This window comes from Leptopilina boulardi, unplaced genomic scaffold (assembly GCF_019393585.1).
Source record: "Leptopilina boulardi isolate dan_hultmark-lab unplaced genomic scaffold, ZJU_Lbou_2.1 LbouV2_1, whole genome shotgun sequence".
Classification (NCBI taxonomy): domain Eukaryota; kingdom Metazoa; phylum Arthropoda; class Insecta; order Hymenoptera; family Figitidae; genus Leptopilina; species Leptopilina boulardi.
The window spans coordinates 592,531-616,357 of record NW_026137640.1 but is presented as its reverse complement, the minus strand read 5'-3'; the positions used below and the strand labels follow the sequence as shown (position 1 = coordinate 616,357).

Here is a 23,827-nt window from a genome sequence, read left to right as displayed (position 1 = left end):
AGCAATCTTCTATTATATATACATATATATATATATCTCAAAAAGCATCATATGTAACTTGGGGGTGTGCGCATTCGCGAAGAATGGATCGATTCTGGAAATAGCACGGGGCGGAGAAGTAAGTCGGGTTAGCTTTCGACTGACAGGTCCTGTGAGATTCGACAAATTCTATCTAAACGTTAAAGAATAAAAGAAAAAACGGTCCATTTCTTATTATCATTAAAAAAAATAATAATAATAATTTACTAGAGGTTCGTGTTAATTTCAATTAACAATTTTTATTTTACTTTTTCGCTCTTAAAACTGTCTGTGTTATATATTTGAAACTTAATTTTCTTTCATTCTTTTTTTTTTCTTTTAAATTATAGTTGAAATAACGATATGTCACGGAAAAAATGTTTACAAATCAAATGTGGCTGATGAAGCTCAAATTGTAAGTAATAATTTTTAAAAAATTTTCCACTCAACCTTGACTTTTTAGCCGGGTTTATATAGTATATGTTAGGTGACCATCACTGATTTTAAACGGAATCTTTTTGAAGTTATAAAATTAGGTCATAAGGGTCGAATGACGAAAATCAGATGTTCTAATTGATTAAATATTAATAAAATTTGTAAAACAAAAATAAAAAAAAATCAAATTTTCTTTGTCCTTTCAATTAATTTTCATTTTTAATTGATGAATCTTTGTCTCAAAAATTATTACGCTGAAACATTTCAAAAGATTTTTTGAGTCGCCACTGCGGAAGTTCAATAATTATTGAGTATAAAAGGAAGAGAAGAGTCAATCTTTAGAATTAAATTTACAGGTGTTTTATAAAAGTGTTAAATTATTGATCATTGTAATTATGTAATAATTGTGTAAAATTAAATAAAAATCAATAAGTATCTACTAATATATAATACAATCATAATTATTATGTAATAATAAATTATTATATTAAATTTTTTAATTAAAAATTATAAATATAACAAAAATTTGATTATTAATATTCCGTTTGAAAAAGTAAGGGTTGACAATTTTGAAAAAATTACACAATCATCCCAACAAAGATGATAGAGAAAATTTTCAAATTTATTACATCTTATTAATAATTAATAAGTTATTTTTCCACTTTTTAACTTGATTTTCTTTCTATTCTTCTATATTTTTAAATATATTTCTAAAAAAAAATTTATAAATTACAATTTTTTTTTTTTTAAATGAAAATGCGGAATTTGATTCTTCAGTTTGATTAATCAATTTTGTTTTGAATTTAATATTTAAGATATACTTGATTTAATATTTAAACGCTGATATTATACATTAATATACTCAAAATTAAAATAAAATAATAATTAAACTGAAGAATAAAATTTTTGATTTCCAGTCATCACAGGTCGTCACTTTATTCACTTTTTTTCTATTCTTATTTTTAATTTTATCACTTATTTAACACTCAATTTCTACAAATTTCTCACCTTTTTATCATTATTTTTTGAATAAAAAAACTTTAAAAAATTTTTTTAATATTTAAAATATTATTAGAAATATTTTAACTATTTTATTTATTAATTTAATTTTTTAAAATTTTACTTTCATATTTTGAAATTAATATACAAATTATTATTGAAATTTTATTATAATTTACTAAAAAAAAAATTCCCTTTTCATTTGTATTTTGAATAGGAAATCAATACTGTGATGTGACTGGATTTCAAATATTTTCTCCCCCGTAATCTAACAAGTATACAACCGTTAATAGGGATTATAAAAAAAAATCTTTTTTGGGGAAAAAAGAAACACATTCTTTTTGGGTAAGTAAAAAAAAAAAAAAAAAAATGTTGAAGATTTGAATTTACAAATTTTGATTTCAGAAGCCCCCAAACCACTGTAGCTACTAGAGGATGCACAAGTTAGCTAAGGGTCTGAAGAAAAAGAAAAAGCAGAAGAAGGGAAAAAAGGGAACTGAAGAAGACGAGTTTAATCCAGAAGAACTTGAACGTTATAGACGTGAAAGGGCCGAGGCCCAACAAAAATTAGCCGAGGAATCTACTGATGCAAACGCTTCTTCATCGGACGAGTGGAGAAAATTTGAAGCATTAACAGCTGGTGTTGATTCAATTCTTAAAAAATCACAAGGTGATCTTGATCGTATTAAATCAACTTCATTTTTTCAACGTAAAGCTCCACCTGAGGAGAAAAAACCTGACAATAAAGAATTAGAAGAAACAAAAAATCAATCAAAAAAGTGGATTGGTTTTGATAAAGACGGAAATCCCATTGAAGAAATACAAGAAGATAAAGTAATAAATGAAATTAATGAAGATGGTTTTGTCAATATTCCCGACGATGAAGATGAACAAGAAGATTCATCAGAGGAAGATATTTTTGACACAACCTACATTGATGTTTTACAAAATACAGAAGTTCAATTAGCCTATATACCAGAGAGTCCAACTGAAGAAGACGCTGGTGACGATCCATTCGATACAACTAGTGCTGAAAAAGTTTTAAAAACAGTTGATAAGAAAGGAAAAAAATTAGTGAGTCTTGGCAATGCTGTTGAAGTTTTAGCTGGTCGTATCGATTACGTGAGCACTTGTAAACTCCAATCAACTGAACCACAAAAACCACAGAATTTACTATTGGATGACGACGTTTTTTCCGAGACTGATAAAATTCTCACTATCAATTCAGATCCAATTGAAATAAATAAAACACTTTTGGATGATGACACTGACATACAAGATTTACCAGAAATTGACATAACTAATTTACCAACAATAATACCAATTGTCTGTTCAAGTGAGGATAAAACAACAAAAATAAACGAAAACAATAATAAAACTGAGATTGATATTTCCGAATTTGAAATACTCAAAGAAAGTACAATTCTCGAAGAAATTCCCGATTTAGATGACAGTGAATTTGATTTAAACGCCACTGACGAGGTAATTATTCTCCAAGAGGCTGAGGATCCATTTAGCTCAAAAGAATGTCCAACTGAATTTCAAGATGAAATAGTTGAAGCAAGTTTTGAAGTTGCCACATTTGTTAATGAAGAAGATCCATTTGACACTGCATTCGCTGATAATATTTTACCTGGTAAAACAGAATTAAAATTTATTGAAAAAGAATTGGAAGAATTACCCGAATCAATTGTATCAATATCATTAACTGATTCAACGGGACATAATAAAGAACGTGAAATTAAATTATTAACAAAAAATTCTGTACCATTATTAAATAATTCTCTAGAAGCAGCGAGAAATAATTTACTCGATAGTTCGGCAACAGATTTAAATCAATTAGCTGACGAACCAATAAAACCATCCGAGGAATTAACATACGTTGATCCATTTGATACATCAGGTGTTCAAGAACTTCCACCAGGTAAAACTGAATTGAAATTTCTCGAAAAAGAATTATTGGGCGAACCTCATGAATCACTTGATGATGATGATTTTGATCCAAGAAAAGATGAAATAAATCCAATTGACAATAATCAATCTCAAAATCGTAAAACTTCGAGGCCAGAAGTTCTTGAGGTGACTCAACAAAAAGCAGTTGCTTTTGAAATTCCCACACCATCAGGTCGATTAGATCTTTTATCAACGAGTAAAGAGGAAAAAATATTACCATCAAAACCATTGACACCTTATTATTGTCAAAAATCATTTGAGGAAACATTTGAAAGTGACATTGAACAAGAAGTTGATCCATTTGATACAAGTTTTGTCGTTAAGGTTGCACCAAGTAAAGTAGAATTAAAATTAATTGAATCTGAATTACTGAAAGCAGAGACACAATTACCAAATAATAATCAACGATCAACCGAAGAAGTTATAAGCCAATATACAAAACAAAATTCAGTGACAAAAGTTATTGAAAGACAAGAGAGTATACTTGATTCTGAAATAACAGTTGATATTAAACCTTTAACACCTTGTATTGAGAAAAAAAATTTAGAAGAAGAAATCACATATTCTGATCCTTTTGACACGTCAATTGCTTCCAGTATTTTACCAGGTAAAGCCGAATTAAAATTATTGGAAAACGAACTCAGTCAAGTTCCTGAGAATCGTTTTATTCCACTTAATCTCGCACAAGTATCTTCTAGTATCATCGAAGGAACTAATAGTAATTTAAAGGAATCCACTGACTTCCTTTGCTTAGACGCCAATGATACTGGCGATAAAATACTAACACCTTTACAAGAGGAACAAATTTTCGCCCAAGAAGAAGAAGAAATAGATCCATTTGACACCAGTTTCGCATCAGTTGGACTTGGCAAAACAGAAATCAAGCTATTAGAGTCAGAACTGATTAACAAATAAAAAATAATATATTAATTCTCAAACTAAAAAAAAAAAGGAAAAAAATAATTTAAGAATTAAATTTAAGAAAATTAAATAATCGAACAATAATTTTAAGAGAATTGATTAGAAAAAGCCTATCCTAAAATAAAAATGGAGTCCAAAGGTGGAAATCCTTTCTTAATTGATGACCAATCAACTGTGCAGGACACAGGTTTATTTCAACAGACATCAAATCCTTTCCTTCAAGAATTTACCGAGCCAACCACAACAGTTGGCGAAAATCCATTTTTAAATTTCACCGCTGATCAATCATATCAGCCACCATCATTGGATTCAACAAATCCATTTGCAAATCCATTTGCCGCTGAATCAACGAGCATTGAATTGGATTTAATTAATAACATACCTACCTCTGATGTATTAACTAGTCAAATAGATGTTACAACTACAAATATTTTTCAAGATGATACAAAACCAGATATATTTGTCCCTATTGATGATACAGATAAGCCTATTGTCAAAACATCACCATCACTCCCATCAAGACCACCACCACCAAAACCACCGGCAAGAAATACAAAAGATCTTATACTTTCTGTTACCGGTGCAATGGATGCAACATCAAGTCAAATGTTGGATCGTCTACAACAAACGAGAACACCAAGTCCAACATTAATGCATTCACCATCGCCTACACCCGAGCATAGTGTTGCTGATCTTTTAGATGTTGATTGTAGTGTACCCGACATATCTTCTGATGATAGAAAACAAATTGATGATACAAAAAATCGTGATATTATGGACATCTTTGATGTTACAAATACAGAAACAAATTCTGTTAATCCATTATTGTCAGATGATACAACATTCCCTGAGATGATACAAGAGAATATATTTACCAATAATATTCCAATAAATGAAACACTAATTGATGATTCAAGTATCGCTAGTTCTGTGGAACATATTCCAACAACCGAGGTCACTGTCACTGATACCAGTCTATCCGGAGAATCTGCAAATTTATTTTCAGGTAAAAAAAATTCAAATACATAATAAACTTGGTAAATTATAATAATGTTTTTTGAAAAAATTGATTAACATAATTAATAATTAATTTACACAGAAAAAAGGGTTTGGTATTGACAACCAAACGTTTGGTTGGTATTTAAGTAACCAAAATTTTTTTTGTTGAATCAACAAAATTTTAATTGTCTCAATCAAAATTTTGAAAAAAAGGATTTTTGTTGTCCTAATTAAAGTTTGATTGGGACAACCAAAATTTTGTTGATTCAACAAAAAAAAATTTTGGTTGCTTAAATACCAACCAAACGTTTGGTTGTCAATACCAAAACCTTTTTTTCAGTGTAGCTAAAAATTTTAGAAATTGAATTTTTAGAGATCATTAATTAATTTAATATTATATAATAATAAAATGCTTGGTCTGTCCTTCTGTCCTAACTTGAAGTTGGCCTTTTCTGATTTCACGTGTTTTTTTTTAATAGTAATCTTATGACGTGTCAAATTTTGACAATTCTTTTTCTCATTTTTGCCAAAGTTGTATAATTGTGTTTCCAAATTTCGGAATAAGTTTCTTTAAAATTCCAAATTCGAAAATTCAATTCACGAAGCTGAAGTACACAACGTTTACCAACGAAATTTTTTTAAAAGTTGTATATTGATTCAAAAATTGTACAAAAAATTTATGATGAGAAAAAAGATGCGCCAGGAAATTTCGTATAAGATAGTAATTTGAAAAAAATTTATTTTTAAAAATTAATTTTTAAGGTACCAGTGGCCAATGAATACCTATAAAAAATTAATTATAAAAACACAGGCCTCGAATCAACTTAAAGACACAAAAAAGTCGATTTATATTCCAAAAAAAAGTGGATTTGTATTTTATTTTAACAAAAATATTTTACAGATTTTTAAATAAAAAAAAATTTTTTTTTAATAATAATCCTTTTCGAAGGGTTAAAGTTGAAATTTTTAGAAATAATTAAATTTCAAAAGATATTGTTAATTTTCAAACAATTATTAAATTTTACAGAAATGAAAATAATTTATCAAACAATTTTTGGAAAACATTTTTTTAAATTTAATTGAATTTTCAAAGATTTAAAATTAAGATTTTTGAAAATAATTGAAACTTTAAGTGTTTTGTAATTAAAATTTTAGATGATTTCACTAAAAATTTATTAGAAAATGCGGACAAAATACAGTAATTTGAAAATCATTTTTAATTGAAAAATGGTTTCAGATGGTTGAATTTTCAAAGAATATTATTAAAATAGTTAAAAATAATTGAATTTCCTTAGAGTTATAATTAAAATTATTAAATTTCAAAAAAAAAATTTTCGATGGAAAATTTTAGAAATAATTAAATTTTAGATGCTTTTAAATTCAAATTATTGAAAATTCAATTAATTTTGAATTCCAATTTTTGAGAATAATGAAATCATATTTAATTTTAAAATTGAAAATTTTTGGGAAATAATTGAATTTTAATTGAAATAATAATAATAATTATAATTGGATAATAATAATTGGATAATAATTTAATTGAAGTTCATTTTTGATTGAAAATTTGGATAATTAATTTTGAATAGAAATTTTAGAAAATAATTGAATTTTATTTCATTTTAAATTGAAAACTTGGTGAATAATTAAATTTTAAATTGAAAATTTTGGATAATTATTGGATTTTTAATTGATTTTTAATTAAAATTTCAGGTAATAATTGAATTTTAGTTTATTTTGAATTGAAATTTTTAAAAAATAATTCAATTTTATTGTGATATTTTTTTTTTAATTATAAACAATTGTTAAATTTCATAAAAATTTTAATTGAAAAATAATTTTGATATAATTAAATTTGTGATGTATTTCATTAAAATTATTAAAAATAATTAATTTAGTGAAGAATCATTTTAGTTCAAAATTTGTTAAATAATTGAATTGAAGAAGATCTGAAGAAGATCTACATTTTATACTAAAAAAATGTATTTTACTTACATTTTTTTTCAAATGTAAAAAAAAATGTCGCATTTTATTAAAATAAGTCGATAAAAATCGTATTTTTGAAAAAAGTCGTATAATCCGAGGCCTGTAAACATATAATTTTCATTATTATCATTTAATATGTAATAATATTCTAATAAATTAAATTATTATTGATAATATTAATCGCGCGTTTAATTTTGCTAGTTTTGTAATAAACTCGAAAATAAAACTTTCTCTTTGTCAACAGGTACGGAATCAACAATGCCTGATTATTTAGAATCAACGACGCTACCATTAAATTTGAATGCAAATGAACAACCTGTAATTGACGAAAAGCCCATGTCACCTGGATCTGATATATTATCATCGTCCGATGTAAATTTGTCTTCCGTGACTGAAAAAACAACTTTTGGAGTTCCCGAAATGGGAACAGCAATGTTTTCAGCAATATCACCAACAAATACCAGTGAAGGTTCATTTTTCACTTCAATTGAAAGTGTTTATACACGTGACAATATAAACGATGCAACATCAATAAATATTACAGCTACTGATTCATCAAATGCAATCAATGATTTGGATTTTAAAACAACACCAACATCAGATTTTGCAAAAAATGAAAGTTACTTTACAAATGAAATAAATAATTTTCCAAATGTCATGGAAGAAACGGCTGATTCTTTCGATGCATTTGCATCGAAATTTGATAAAGCCGCTGAACCAAGTTCAAATAGTATTTACGATCCTTTCTCCGGTGGTTCAATGGGAATGGATACTTCCGACGATGGTTAATTTCTCTACTATAATTTTACTAATTAATTAATTAATTAGTTAATTAATTAATTAATTAGTTAATTAATTAATTAATTCTAATGAAACTTTTTTCTGCAGTATGGGGTGATTCAACAGTTGGAAGTACAGATGCTGCATTCACTGGATTTGATGAATCAGATGGATTTGATTCTTTCTTGAGTATGACGGCACCACCTCAAGAAACTAAAATGAAACGAACTGAATCTGCTGAATCAGACGAGGCTCCTGATTTTAGTGTTTATATCAAGTAAGTGTTACTTTTATTATTACTAATTTGAAAAATTACACAATTTTCCATTGTTTTTTTTTTTTAGACCTAAAGAAGGAGAGCAATTGAGACAAAGTGAAGAGGGTCCAGTTCCAATTCTTGCACCACCACCAAAAAGTCCACAAAATTCTGCTTATTCCGATGCAACATTGCGCTTTAATCCATTTGATAAATCCGCTGGTTTTGCTCAAGAGGCTTATGTACCATCAGACATTCCACAAGCTGAAGTCAAACGTACCGATTCACAGGTAAACATTTTTTTTTTTCCATCAAGAAAAAAAATGGAAATAATTTTTTTTTTTTTGAAATTAACAGGAAACACCGCCGACACCGCTTTTCGATGAAGATGTAAGTCAGCCATTGGAAGATTTTCCACGTGTTACATATACAGGCGATGGTTGGGAAATGCAACTTCGTCAACCAAATAAAAAGAAAATAACAGGACAAAGATTTTGGAAGAAAATATTTGTACGACTTGTTTATCAAGGTGATAATCCGGCTGTTCAATTGTTTCAAAGTAAAGATGATAAGGATCCATTTCAAGAGTTACCATTATTACCATGTTATTCCGTATCGGAAATTGGTGCCCAACAATTTGATCATTATGGTAAAATATTTACGGTTAAACTTCAATATATTGTCTATAAGGAGAGACCAGGCGTTCGTCCCGGTCAAGTGACAAAAGCTGAAAGATTAACAAATAAATTGAGTCAATTTGCTGCATATGCGATTCAAGGTGATTATCAAGGCGTTAAGGAATTTGGTAGTGATTTGAAGAAATTAGGTCTTCCTGTGGAACATGCACCTCAGGTAAAAATTGACAAATCTAATGAGGATGAAATTTTTTTTTGTAAATTCAATTTTAAAATGAAAATTATTTTTCTGTATAGATATCACAACTTTTTAAAATAGGATCTCACAATTATGAGGATATGAAAGAATTTTCTTCGGCAATTGAAGAAGCACTTTTTAGATTATCAGCTCACAGAGATCGTGCATTGCAATATAAAATGGAGGAAGTTCAAATATCGGTTGTTGATGAACTTTATGTTGAACAACATGCAGACGGTCATGTAGAAAAGCAAATAGCTCGCGTTCGACTATTTTTCTTAGGTTTTCTCTCAGGTATGTTATCGAACAATTTTCCAATTATATATGTAAATTAAAAAAAAAAAAATATTCTATTTCAGGAATGCCTGACGTTGAATTGGGTGTGAACGATATGAGAAGACAAGGAAAAGAAGTGGTTGGTCGACATGATATTATTCCAGTTGTCACTGAAGAATGGATACGATTTGAAAATGTTGAATTTCACTCTTGCATTCAACAAGATGAATTTGAAGATTCAAAAATTATAAGGTACTTTTTTCAAATATATATATATATATATTTTTAAATTAATTAATTTCAAAATAAAAATAAAAAATTCTAAATCTCTGTGAAAATTATTTTTCTTCTTTAAGATTTAAACCACCTGATGCGTGTTATATTGAATTGTTGAGATTTCGAGTAAGGCCGCCAAAAAATCGTGAATTGCCTCTTCAATTGAAATGCGTTTTTTGCGTCACGGGAAATAAGGTAAAAAATAAATTTTATTTATTCAAAATTTTAATTCTAATTAATTGAAATTGAGTTAATGTTTCTTTTTTTTCAAAATAGGTTGAAATAAAAGCGGACATATTGGTCCCGGGTTTTACATCGAGAAAATTGGGTCAAATTCCCTGCGAAGATGTTATGGTACGAATACCAATTCCTGAATGTTGGATTTATTTATTTAGAGTTGAGAAACATTTTCGTTATGGTTCAGTAAAATCAGCTCATCGACGAACGGGTAAAATTAAAGGCATTGAAAGATTTCTTGGCGCTGTTGATAATCTTGAACCACAACTTATGGAAGCAACATCGGGTCAAGCGAAATATGAACATCAACATAAGGCTATTGTATGGAGAATGCCACGATTGCCTAAAGAAGGACAGGGTGAGTCTCGTTTCGAATATTTTATAATCGAAAAAAAAAATGTCTAAAAATAAAATTGAAAAATCGAATCGAGATGGTAAAACAAAGAATTTCTATAGAAGACATAATTTTTTTTTTTTACAGGAGCTTATACAACGCATCAATTAGTTTGCCGTTTAGCATTAACGTCATATGACCAAATTCCTCCAAATTTAGCACAGTATTGTTATGTTGAATTTACAATGCCAGCAACACAAGTATCACACACAACTGCTAGAAGTGTTAGCTTCAGAAATCATGACAGTGATGATCCACCGGAAAAATATGTACGAAATTTATCTCGACACGAATACAGGTAATTAAATATAAATTTAATATTTCCAAATATTTTTAATTAATTCAATTTTCATAAACACAATTTGCCAGATAAATATTTATAATTGAATTCACATTAGATATAATTTTTATTCATAATTCCTATCACTAAAAATAACTAAGTCAATATTCAATTTTGTTAGCTAATGATATTATTGATTTAAAGGGTTGGTATTGAGCATACAAAAGGTGAAGGTCCGGGCGCTTATTTAACTGCAACGATAGCTAAACCAATTCCCGAATCAACAGCAGAAACACATGAACCAGCACCAGCTGAATCCGACTCTGATTCCTCAGAATAGTGCAATAAAATGTAAGATTATGATTTTTTTTTATTTTTCAAATTTGCGAGAAGAAACAAAAAAAAAAAAGTGAAGAAAATATAAATGCGTATAGTAAAATAATATGAGTTTTAATGATGAAAATATAAGTTATAGAGAGATGTACCTAGCTATATATATAATATATGTTGCAAATTAATGTAAAATGTTGAAACTATTCTATATAATAATTTATAAAAGAAAAGGCTTGGTTTTCCGCTTTTGTGTTTGCAAATAATTGGATTGAGATTGATTGTATACTGAATCTATTTAAATTATAGGATATATATATATATATATATTTAAAAAAATGTACAAGAGTTCCATTTGTGAATTATTATAAAAAAAATGAAGGCAAAATTTATATGCGGGCGTTAAAGACGAAGTATCGTATCAATGTAACAAAATAGAAATTATAAACAAGATAAAAGGCGTGTTAAAGTATATTGATAATCTCGATTTTTTTGTGTGTTGTATATTCAATATTTCACTTCAATTCAATTATCTTTAGGAGTAACGAAAAAGTTAAAAAAAAAATACTAACAATTTTTGATTAATTAATAGTAGTTTTAAAAAACAATACAAATTTTAAAGATCTTAAAAAATTCAACATCAATGAAAATTATAAAAAACCGAAATTTTAAAGATCAATTTTGAGGATAATGAAAATTTCAATTAATTCAAAGAATTTGCACACAATTTTTAAAATAATAATGATTAATAAAAATTTTGAGATTTGAGTAATAATAATAATAATGGATAATAAGAAAATTACACCTCAAAATTGTTAATTTTTATATTATATAATATTGGATGAATAAAAATCAATCCCATTTTTGGTAAAATATATTTCAAATGAGGAATTCTAAGTAAATAATATATATATATTTTACTTATAACATTAAAATAAATAGAAAACAAATGGCATGAAAATTATATTTGTCGCATCAATTAAAGAATGATGTCAACAATTAAATTTAGATTTTATTCTTTTCAAGATTCACACGAGACATTTAAATTCATATCACATGCACTGACAATAAAAAAATCTGTTTTATTTATTTTTATATTTTTAAAAAGACAATAAAAAAATGATTATTTAAAAGCTATTTACAGGTTTATCGACGCTATATTATTATATTATATTAATCGTCAAGAAGAAGAAGATTTTTATTTAAAAAGAAAAAAAGATTAATATCCCTAATGAAGTTATTTTTTAAAAATCTTTACTTTTTTCTATTTAAATGTATTTCTTTAATTATAATTTTATCTTTTTTTTAAATTTGATTTGATTTGAATATTTAAAATGAATAAACAAAATTTTCTAAATGATTTTTGCATCAACAATAACTTAATTAAAAACATCACGCATATATAAAATTGAATTCCAATATATCTTTCATTGTATAAATTTAAAAATTAATTAATAACGAAACTCTTTAATTGTTTGCAAGCGGAATGAATTTCCCATTTTTTTTTTTTTTGAATTATAATTGTTTTTTTGTTAACAATTAATTATAAATCTAAATTAATCGAGGACGTTCAATTTTACTAATTTAAATTTGTATGTTGATTAAAACGTACTTTATTTATTTATAATTAAATCAATAATTAATTTCCTTTATACAATAATAATATTGAATTAATTGTATATTTAATTACTGTTATGAAAATTTTCACAAATTTCTCTTATATAATTTTCAAAAATCAAATACTAAAATCTTAATATTTGATATATAGAAAATTCATTCTATATACAACTTGTATAATCAATAATAAACCTAAAGAAAAAAAAATTGTTTTCGATACAAAATTCAAAAATCTCTATTTCATCCCTTAAATATATATATATATCATTCATTTATTTTCAAATACTTTCTCAATAAAAAGAAAAAAAATTTAATAAAAAAAATCTTAAATCTTACTGAATAAAATACTCAATAAAATCAATCTCTAAGATTCGTGATTTTTCAAAGATTCAGCTAATGGTGAAATTCGCGTACGCATTTTTATATGTGCGATAGACCTACATCTCTTCTGTTTTATCGACCCCCATGTACCAAGTATTTCCACCCTTCTACTGAGATGTGAGATTGTGTAAAATGACGCATGCTCATAGCTTTGTGCGTGATCTTTTTGCTTATATACGCTAGTTTATCGGGGGTCAAAGTAAAGGGTATAACATTTTGATTCTAAGTCAAAATTCAAGAATCTCAATACCTCTTTTTTTTTTAATCATGGAAGAAACTTGAAAAATAAGTTATACTCTCTCTTTTTCGCTATACCTTCTCTAAAAAAATGAGTTATAAATTCAAAATTCTCTAAAATGTCATCTGGTGGTGCTAGTTCTATGTTAGTGATTAATAAACAATTAAACGAAATGACAGAACGCTTGATCTCTTTATCTTCTCGGTTAATATAAAAAAAATTCACACAAAATGTAAATTTTCTCTGTAAATTTACTATACAATACCAACAAAAAAAAAAAAATAGACTCTAAAAAAAGAGCAACTCTTTCCTTTGATGAAACGAGGAATTGTTTTACAATGAAAGTTATGTGATAATAAACACTCAATTACGCGTGAAATTGAATATTTTAAAAGAAGATTCGTGATTACAGTGTTTCAAATTATAATAAAAATATAAGTTCTAAATTGAAAATCAAGTTGGAAAATTTATAAAAAAAAAAAAAAAAAAGAATTAAAATATCCAAATTTTAGAAATGTTTAGAAGAAAAAAAAAACTTTCAATCGTTAATAAGATTATATAAAGAAAAAACTTAATAAATAATGAACGTTAATTACATTGAAAGAATATATATATATATATAAATATTATTATATCGTAGAGAATGTGCTAATAGATTTTAAAAAAGAACAAATTTATCTTCAAATAAAACAAAAGGCAACGCCCGAGGATTGTATGAAGCTTCATCAATTTCCATAATATAGAGGAACAAAAATATATAAATAGAGAAAACAAATTTTCCTTCCTTTCAAAAAAAAAAAAATAATAATTTTTCTCAAGAAAAATATTACGATGATAATGTCAAGAAAAGAACACGAAAAATACATCATTAGACAACAATACAAAGTGTCAACATTAAAATTAATTATAATAAAAATATAAAAAGAAAAAATGATGAGGAAACAATTATCGAAGATACAATATATGATTAGACAAAGTGTAATTTTTGTAAAAAAATCGAAATGATCGTTTCATTATATTTAGAATTATTCATCGTTTCGATGACATTTTATGTAAATGCAAATTTAAGTTCAAGAATTGTTAAAACAAACAATGGTGAATTATCAGGTGTTATTATTTCACTTGGTCGTAATATGGAAAGTGTTGAAGTGTTTCGCGGTGTTCCCTATGCATCGCCACCAATTGGTTCACTTCGTTTTATGCCACCTGTCAGTGGTGCAATTTGGCAAGGTGTTAAAATTGCCGAGGAATTTGGACCTGTTTGTCCACAAAAGTTACCATCATTATCAGACAAAATTCCTAAAGGAAGACTTGACTATCTTCGTCGACTTCTTCCATATTTAAAAAATCAAAGTGAAGATTGTCTTTATCTTAATATTTATGCTCCAGTTCAAGGTAAGAGTGAAAAATTAATTTTTAAAAAATATTTTCACATCTCAAGTTGAAAAATATTTTTTTTTTTCCAGCTGGTTCCAGAGATATTGCAAGCAAACGATATCCTGTAATTGTATTTATTCATGGAGAAAGCTACGAATGGAGTAGTGGTAATCCTTATGATGGAAGTGTATTAGCTAGCTATGGAGGTGTAGTTGTTGTCACAATAAACTACAGATTAGGAATTTTAGGTAAAACAAATTACAATATGAAAACTAACGATGAAAAGAAAAATATTTTACGTTTTCACAATTTAAAGTCCTTCACGAATTTTCTATATATTTTTAATTCTTTAATTTATTATCATTTTAATTTTTTTTTCATTTTTAATTATAATTTATTATTGCAATTTTAAATGAATAATAAAATTATAAATAAATATTAAATTAGAAATAAATTTTTGGAAAATTTCTTAATTTATAGGATTTTTAAATGTTAATATGGATTCAAACTCACGTTCACCAGCAAATTATGGTCTTATGGATCAAATTGCTGCCTTACATTGGGTTCATGAAAATATTGTTTATTTTGGTGGCGATCCTGGTAATGTTACTTTGGTTGGACATGGAACTGGAGCAGCTTGCGTTAATTTCCTTATGACCAGCCACGCTGTTCCGGAAGGTAATTTTCAAAATTTATTCCAATCCTAAAAAAAAAGAAATCCTCAGTTTCTATTTTCTTATCATAATGCTACGTTTTTTTATTTTTATTTTAAATAAGTAATTTAAAATTTTTTTTAGAATTAAAAGAAAAAACGTAATTTTTTTTTTGAAAAGAACTGAAAAAAATTATTTTCTTTAGGTTTATTGTTTCATCGAAGTGTTTTAATGTCAGGAAGTGCATTATCTCCATGGGCACTAATAAGAGGAGCAGCTAAATACGCTACACATATTTCTAAATATTTAAATTGTTCCGAGGTTAGTAATTGAAAATTTTTAAAAAATAGATGAGAATTGTAAAATTATTTATTTTTCTATATATATATAGGCTGGCACAGATTCTCAATCATTGCTTCAGTGCTTGAGAAATGTTCCATTGGACACATTACTCTCGGCTCCAATACAAGAACTTAAATTTGCACCAGCATTTGGACCCAGTATAGACGGAGTTGTTATAACTTCCGGTGAATCAGAGGATCAATCTTGGAATTCAGAAATCGATACAATAAATACTTTATATAATATTTTATTTAGAAAAGATGTAGTGACAAAACTCTCCAGGTAAATAATTCGCTCAATTTTTTTTTCGATATTTCAATTAAAAAATTTTTTATTTTTTTTATTTTTAGATACGATTTGATGGTTGGTGTCGTCAGAACTGAGGCATATTTGTCACTGACTGCTGATGATGCTCAATATGGAATTGAGGCTGATAGAAGAATTAAAATGCTACGTGAATTTGTTCATAATACATACACTTATCATCAGACAGAAATTTTAGCTACTATTATTAATGAATATACAGATTGGGAGAAACCCGTTCAACATCCCGTGAATATTAGGTAAATTTTTGTCTCAACAAATTTTTAATTACGAATTTTATTCAAAAAAAATTTTTTTTTAGGGACGAAACATTGGAAGCTTTAGGTGATGCCAATGTTGTAGCGCCAACAACAAAAACAGCTGATTTACACAGTCAAACACATAGAAATTCATATCTTTATGTTTTTGATTATCAGACAAAATTTGGAGACTATCCTCAAGTAAATATTAAAAAATAATAATTAATTCAAAAATTAAGAAACAAAATTTACAAAATATTTCTTATTTTTTTAGAGACAGGGTTGTATTCATGGTGAAGAATTGCCATACTTTTTTGGAGCACCATTAATTGGTGGATTGGCTCATTGGCCGAAAAATTATACTCGAGCTGAGGTTGCACTTTCGGAAAGTGTAATTTTATATTTAACAAATTTTGCACGAACTGGGTAGGTAAAAAATTATATTTTTAAAAGAATTATTAAAACTTCATACATTTTTTCCTTCTCATTTTTTTTTTTAGAAATCCAAATGAGGGCACAGTAGATTATGGACCACAAAACTCCCGACCTGAACGCACAAAATTGAAAAACATTGACTGGACAGCTTATGAAGCAGTGCACAAAAAATATCTCAGTATAGGTAAAAATTCATTTGTTTTAATTTTTTCACCAAAAATAATTTTTGCAATAAAAAAAAAAAATCGTTACAGATTTAAAATCAAAACTTAAAAATCATTATCGCGCACATCGATTGTCATTTTGGTTGAATTTGGTACCCGATCTTCACAAACCGGGCACAGATGATGTACCAAAATCTCATCATTTATTAAATATGGACCAGGTAAATTTATAATTTTCAAATAAACAAAAAAAAAAAAAAAATGCAAAACACTTTTATTTTTTCAGATACCACCAAAGATTGTTCAAAAAATACCAATAATATTAACATCGCCAAGTTTAGAATTAACATCAGAGAAACATGAAAATTTATCATCAGCAATACCAAGTGAATTAGCATTTGGTGAATCAACATCACAACCAGAAGATGGTTTTGCGGCATATTCCACTGCCTTAAGTGTCACAATAGCAATTGGCTGTAGTTTATTAATTTTAAATGTTTTAATATTTGCCGGTGTTTATTATCAACGTGATAAACATACTTATCATAGTGAAGAGAAAAAATTTCAAGAAAATGGACAAATGCCAAATAATATTTGTGGTGAACTTGAGGCAAAAGTAACGTCCGAAAGAAATTATGTGAAACATATGTCATTACCGGAATTGACAAATATGCAAAATAATTCATGTCACGTTCCAATACCACCGCCACCACCAAAAAATATAAAACCAAATAAATCGATTAAAAATTTAATTATTAGTCCTAATCATTTACAGCAAGAGAACGTGATAATGGCTACCTCAACTACTGGAAGAAAAAAGGATGCCCACACTTATCAACAAATTATGGAAGAATTAAGAGTTTGATTTCTGTAAAATTCTTTTTTTTTTTTTATGTGCAAAATGTTAAAAACGACGAAATTCGAACACATTATAAAAGACACATTTATATTTTGTGACAGCATTTGATAAAAGTTACTATATATATATATATATATATGTTTTTAATATATAGTTGAGTTTGATTTTACAACTAAATATATATATATATAAGATAAACAATGTGATTAAGAGCCACAGAGCTCTGCGTCCTCGGGTAATTGCATTTCCAATAATATATATATAAATATTACATTTTATATAGAAGTGTGAATAAAGAAATTGTGTAGCGATCTATGCAAATAAAAAATTTGGGAGACAACAAAATAATCGACTTAATTTTAATATTAGTATACATAAACGTTTTTACCTTTTTCTCTCCATCAAAATAATATCTGAAGATATATCTAACCTTAAATTATTGCATGATTTGCATGAAAGAATATCTTTATATGTACTTATAATTCGTAACATTTTTGCTTTAGAATGAACAAACAATACTCTAGTTTGTGCTTTGTATTAATTTTCCTCATTAATTATTATTCACTAAAGATTTTAGGGTTAATTTCTTTTTTATATTTATAGTTGTTCTTTTTCTTTTATACTTACTATTAATATAAAATTAATTAATATCTTTATCATCTATGTTTATCCACAGGGTATATGAAACAATAATAAATTATTGTGCCATCTATGAAGTAATCTCTCAAACTTAATGAAGCAAGTAGTTTAATAATAAGCGCCATCAAAGATTATGATGAATAATAAATAATTGTTGAAATAATTTTTTTTGAAGAAGTACAGATACTGCTCATAACATTGTTCAAGTGAAACTGAGTGGGGGATGCTAAAGCTCTCGGTTTTTACTAGACGTCCCTATCAGTATATTATAAAGCTCTGCTGGGCGCCTTGTGATTGGTTGGCAGTGAATGCCCGAACCAATCACGAAGCGCCTGGCAGAGTCAGCATACTGCAGTGGTGGTGGGGAGGTCTGGTATAAAACCGGACGGTTTTAGTAACCCCCACTCAGTTCCACTTGGACAATGTTATGAGGAGGATCTGTGCTTCTTCAAAAAAAATTTTTTCAAAAATTTTTTATTATACACCGTACATAAGAAGAAGGATTTGAGCTTGAACCCCCCACTCAGTTCCGCTTGGACAATGTGATGAATAAGATTTGCACTTCTTGAAGAAAAATTATTTCAACAATTTTTTATTATTCACCGTATATATGAAGAAGGATATGAACTTGAACCCCCACTCAGTTCCGCTTCGACAATGTGATGAATAAGATCTGCGCTTCTTCAAGAAAAATTATTTCAACAATTTTTTTATTATTCGGCGTACATAAGAAGAAGGATTTGTACATCTTCAATCAAAATGATTTCAGCTGTTCTCCTTTATGGTAAATTTGTATTAATTAATATAACCTATCTATACATAAGAAATATTAGTTTCGCGTTTTTTTGCATTTAGAATCACTTGTTTTTTTATAACAATATGCTAAAAGCATATTATAGTTTCGATTATTGAATTTAATTATTACATATATATATAAATATTTATTTTTTATGAAGCGAATACTGCCGTTTCAGATTTATATAATAATTATTAGATAATGAGAATTGCTTATCTTAATTATTCCATTATATTTGTAAAATATTAATATTGAATGTTCGTTTCGTTATGTTGGTGAAACTGAAAGATTTTTTATTCTTGTATTGGCATGCCTGCGCTAGAAAGAAGGAATAGATCGCGTTGCAGGTGTTGGAATTAAGAAGTATATCATATCAAATTATTTTAATCTTAGCTTTAATTATTAGTATTCTTTAGTAATTAAATACAAGTTTACATAAATAATCGACATTTTATATAAGTTTATTGTGAACTAGTTGCAAAATAATTATATTTCGATAAACTTTTTTTGACAAGAAGGTAACCTTAAAATTTTACGATTCAAAAAGGTAAAATACAATTTAAAGTAGAAATACATAATTTTTTATGAGAATAAAGTTCATTTTTCATTTATTTAAATATAATACAAGAAAAGATTAAATGAATTCAGTAAAAAATAACTTCTACATTATTAGTTAAATAAATAGTTTGAAAGTTTTTTGCTGTCAGGTTGGTAGAAATGTATAAAAAAAAAGTATGGCGCTTATTTATAGTATACAGTAAACATTGTTGGGAGAAACTAAATTTTTTGTTAAGGAAAGTTGATATTAATGGCTATTTACACATGTTTACATTAATTATAAATATTTTTCAATAATTGGATTCAACTATAATTTTATTATTTTAAGTGAATTGTGCCAGTGAATATAAAAATACTATTTATTTTTACAAAGATAAAATTGAACAAGTATAACCTCAAAATATTCTTGACACAGATAATTTCATGTCAAATTTAGTTTGAAAGCTGGACTTTTGTCCATTATATTTAAAAAGAAAATTTATCAATTGTTAATTTTTCTTTTTATTTACAGAATTGAACAATGGAACGAACAAAAAAGGATGTTGCTATGTTGGTCCAAAAGAATAATATATTGCTTGTGATCGGTAAGTGTTTTTTATTTTTTAATTAATTTTTTTTTTTTTGAAAACGTATAAATGAAGATTAAAATAATTTTATTAATTATAATTAATATTCTAATTATTTTCTTTATTAGAAATATTTTATGTTTGATTTTTAAAAGGATTTATATTATTAGTTATAGCGGCGTTAAACAATTATCTAATTGTTTAAATAATTTCAACATTTTTTTTTTAAATTATAGGAAAATAAATTAGTCTCGGTTTATTCAGGTTCGACTGTAGTATAAAAATTATTATTTAATTGTTTATAAAAATTCAAAAAGAAATTCAAAATTTTTTTCAAAAATCAATATAGGTTTTTTTTAATTAAAAAAGTATTTTAATTTATATCAGGACTATTTCTTCACACATACGTTTCTTATTAAAAAAAAAAAAAAAAGTTTAGGTATCGGTTTTCTTTTACAACTCTGCCGACGTCAACACCGTCAAACATATATATATGCAAACATTTAGCAAGTGTGATTGATATTTTTATTAATCAGTTCGTAAAATGTGACAGTCAAAAATAAAATAAAGATTAAAGAGAAATGTACGAATTAGTTGCGTATATATATGAGAAAATGAATGAACAACCTTGTCCTTGGTTATACAGCAACAAGTGCGTGTATAACGTATAGATTTTAGCTCTTGGTATTATATGTATATATGTATATATACAAAATCCCTGTATGTGACTGCGGTTATATGATTCAGTCGACGAATTTTGTAAACATACTCTTTTCTCCAACGCACGTGTAATGTACAGCCAGTCGTTTCAGATTCATAATGGCTCGTAATTTAAGAGCATGAACGCTTCAAGGTATATATATGCCTTATATACGCGGATATAGTATATAGAAATCGAGTCTTTAGTTCCACGAATATAAATATTAAACTCGGTCGTTGTTCTTAAAAAAAAAAAAAAAAAAAATTCATTAAAATTTTAATGTATTATTTAATTTAATTGAATCTTCAAATATTCTCTTATTTTTTCCATTTAAATAAATTTTTGACAATCGACTAAGAAAAAAATTGTTAAATCAACATTTTGCTCAATAAAATTTTTTATTCGTTCGAAAAGTGTATTAAAATAAACTAAAAATGAAATAAATATTTATGTTTGAATTAAACAATTTTTGTTTGAAATAATCAAAAAATTGTGTTAAGAGAAAAAAATGTTATAATATATTTGATTCAAACAAAACTTTTTTCCCCCTACGTTTGAATAAAAAAATAAAATAAATAATTTTTTTTTAGTTTATTCCGATGTAACCTGAAGGACAAGAAGAATGTGGACGAAAAAAGTGTCTTTCCATCTACAAGTAAAAGGAATGATTCTTCAAGAGTGATCCAGAATAAATGCAGTCATTTCTCCGACGTGGGATTCATCGACCGGTGAGTCGTTTTTCCATTTAATCCCTTCTCTCTTAGAGACAATTATGAAATGATTTTTTTTTCATCTAAAATAATATAATTAATGAAAGAAATCTGCAAAGAAAAAATATTCGATTAAATAGAATTTTGATCAATTGACAAATATTTGATTAAATAATACGTTAATTTAAAAAGGCAACTATTTTTTTTTTTTTTTTATTGAAAAATTGAATAAAATTTGCTTCATGCGAATTTCGATTAATAAATTGTTAATAGTAGTAATTTATAATTGAGGAATTAAATTTTATAAATTTTGTAAGTTATTAGGCCAAATATTTGGCCTAATAACTTACAAAATTAATAAATTGTTAGGTAAAAATTAATTAATGACTATTTTATTAAAAGCAAATTCAATTGAATGACAAAAATAAATGAAAGGTTGAATAAAAATTAAGAAATCGTGTTAAATATATTAAAATTTTAATAGATTAGTTAATAATAATTTTTTAATTATAAATTCGAATTTACATTTAGCAAAATTCTTAAAACAACGAATTTTTATTTTACAGAACTTTCATTTATCCGAATTAAATAGATGGCAGAAAAAATTTGGCGCTGATTTTAAAATTATATTCAGAAGTTGTCAACGAATTTAAATTTGGTTGAATTGAAAATTTTCTTCCATTTTTTTGCTGCCTGATATTTATTCGAACAAATGAAATTTTTGTAAAATATATAAAAATTCGACGTTTTAAGAATTCTGTCAAAAATTCGAATATAAATAAAAATTCGTATAGAAAAAAAATTCATTCTAATATTCTTTTAAAATACAAATTCTTTTAATTTTCTATTGTCTATATTAAAAATTCAAGCAAATAATAATACAAAATTCGATTAAATGAAAAGTCAGTAAAAATTTAGTAACAATTAATATAGAAATTCAGTTTAATGGACTTTTCCGTTAAATATATAATAAATTTGAGAAAATAAAAATTCGTCTGAAAGTAAATTCTAAAAAAAAACAAAAATTTATTTGATTTAAATAATCTTGACTATTATAAAATAAATAAAACTTATCAAATAAATAAATTAATTTTAACCAAATAATTTTTATTTGAATTAAATAAACTGTATTTGGACCATAATAAATTCTGTATTGGAAACAAATATAATTTAATTGATAATTAATTAATATAAATATTTATTTAATAGTACATGGAAAAAAAAGTAATTTTCTGTGTTAATAGTAAAACGCGAACTATCCGAATTTTCTGCGCATCTCTGTCAACTTTTACTTCAAAAATAGTAAAATTTACTATTTTTGTAGTAAATTTTACTGTTCCGTAGTAATTTTTACTATTTCTGGAGTAAATTTTACTATTTTTGGAGTAAAATTTGCCAGAGAGACAGAAAATTAAAAGGCATTAAAATAAGCTCCAAAGCTTCTTATTTTAATCCAATTTTGCTTATTTTAATACCAAAATGGATTAAAATAAGCAAAATTGTATTAAAATAAGAAGCTTTGGAGCTTATTCTAATGCCTTTTAGTTTTCTGTGGATGCGCAGAAACTTCGGACAGTTCCCGTTTTACTATGAAAGTAGTAAAAATTTCTTTTTTTTCCGTGTAGACAAGTGTGAACGATTATTTGAATCAAATAAATTTTCTTTTTCAATGTAAGTATTTTGAAAAATTGTAATAAATGGATTTTAGAGCTTATTCGTATATACATCTCGATTTTTGCTGACCCCTTTTTTTAAAAAAAAAAAAAAATGTATCGGTTAAGGATATTGGTCGATTTATGGTTTCACAAGTTGGTAAAGCTATAGGACTGTTATAAATGTGGGGAAATTCTTACATATAGAAAAGAGGGAGGGTTAGGGAGGAAAGGGAGGTATGATAAGGAAAAAAATACCCACACCCGCAAATTATGTGAGGATTTTGTACACACACATTGAAACTTGACTATAGTACAGAAACATTTATATATATATATAAAGAAATACGCGTTTCAAGTTTTAACGAGAAGTTATATTGAAGTCTATATAATGCTTCGACTTGTTGCATGTACTTTTCCCCTTGAACGATTTGCTCCCCACTCTACTATTGCAGTTGAGGTACCACAACCTCCCCCTTCTTTTTATGACTCCTTGAAACTCTCCAACGCATTTGTTGTTCGCGGGGTCTCTCTGGTTTTCTTGATTGCACATTTGCTCTATGCACA

The 23,827-nt window shown here is 26.5% G+C and overlaps 2 protein-coding genes and 1 long non-coding RNA gene across 3 annotated transcripts; 2 read left to right on the top strand and 1 right to left on the bottom strand.

Annotated features, from left to right (window-relative positions):
* Positions 1-95: 95 nt before the first annotated feature.
* On the top strand, positions 96-11,482 carry LOC127279635 (protein stoned-B-like). Its single transcript, XM_051302504.1, has 14 exons — positions 96-251; positions 369-433; positions 1,858-4,314; positions 4,426-5,332; positions 7,553-8,092; positions 8,197-8,365; positions 8,433-8,634; positions 8,702-9,196; positions 9,277-9,511; positions 9,577-9,745; positions 9,850-9,964; positions 10,046-10,364; positions 10,488-10,698; positions 10,885-11,482. Exons 3-14 carry the CDS (start codon positions 1,888-1,890, stop codon positions 11,018-11,020), a joined length of 5,925 nt encoding a protein of 1,974 aa, XP_051158461.1. The 5' UTR covers positions 96-251; positions 369-433; positions 1,858-1,887; the 3' UTR covers positions 11,021-11,482.
* A 1,396-nt stretch (positions 11,483-12,878) lies between these two features.
* On the top strand, positions 12,879-17,969 carry LOC127291000 (neuroligin-4, Y-linked). Its single transcript, XM_051319876.1, has 11 exons — positions 12,879-14,641; positions 14,713-14,871; positions 15,104-15,301; positions 15,482-15,597; positions 15,668-15,900; positions 15,969-16,181; positions 16,244-16,382; positions 16,456-16,607; positions 16,682-16,800; positions 16,871-17,001; positions 17,067-17,969. Exons 1-11 carry the CDS (start codon positions 14,248-14,250, stop codon positions 17,643-17,645), a joined length of 2,433 nt encoding a protein of 810 aa, XP_051175833.1. The 5' UTR covers positions 12,879-14,247; the 3' UTR covers positions 17,646-17,969.
* On the bottom strand, positions 14,609-18,493 carry LOC127291006 (uncharacterized). The gene is made up of 3 exons (XR_007844522.1): positions 18,267-18,493; positions 15,137-15,326; positions 14,609-14,745 (listed from the first exon to the last, which is right to left on the bottom strand). It is a non-coding gene; the product is annotated as an uncharacterized LOC127291006 (long non-coding RNA).
* Positions 18,494-23,827: the final 5,334 nt, after the last annotated feature.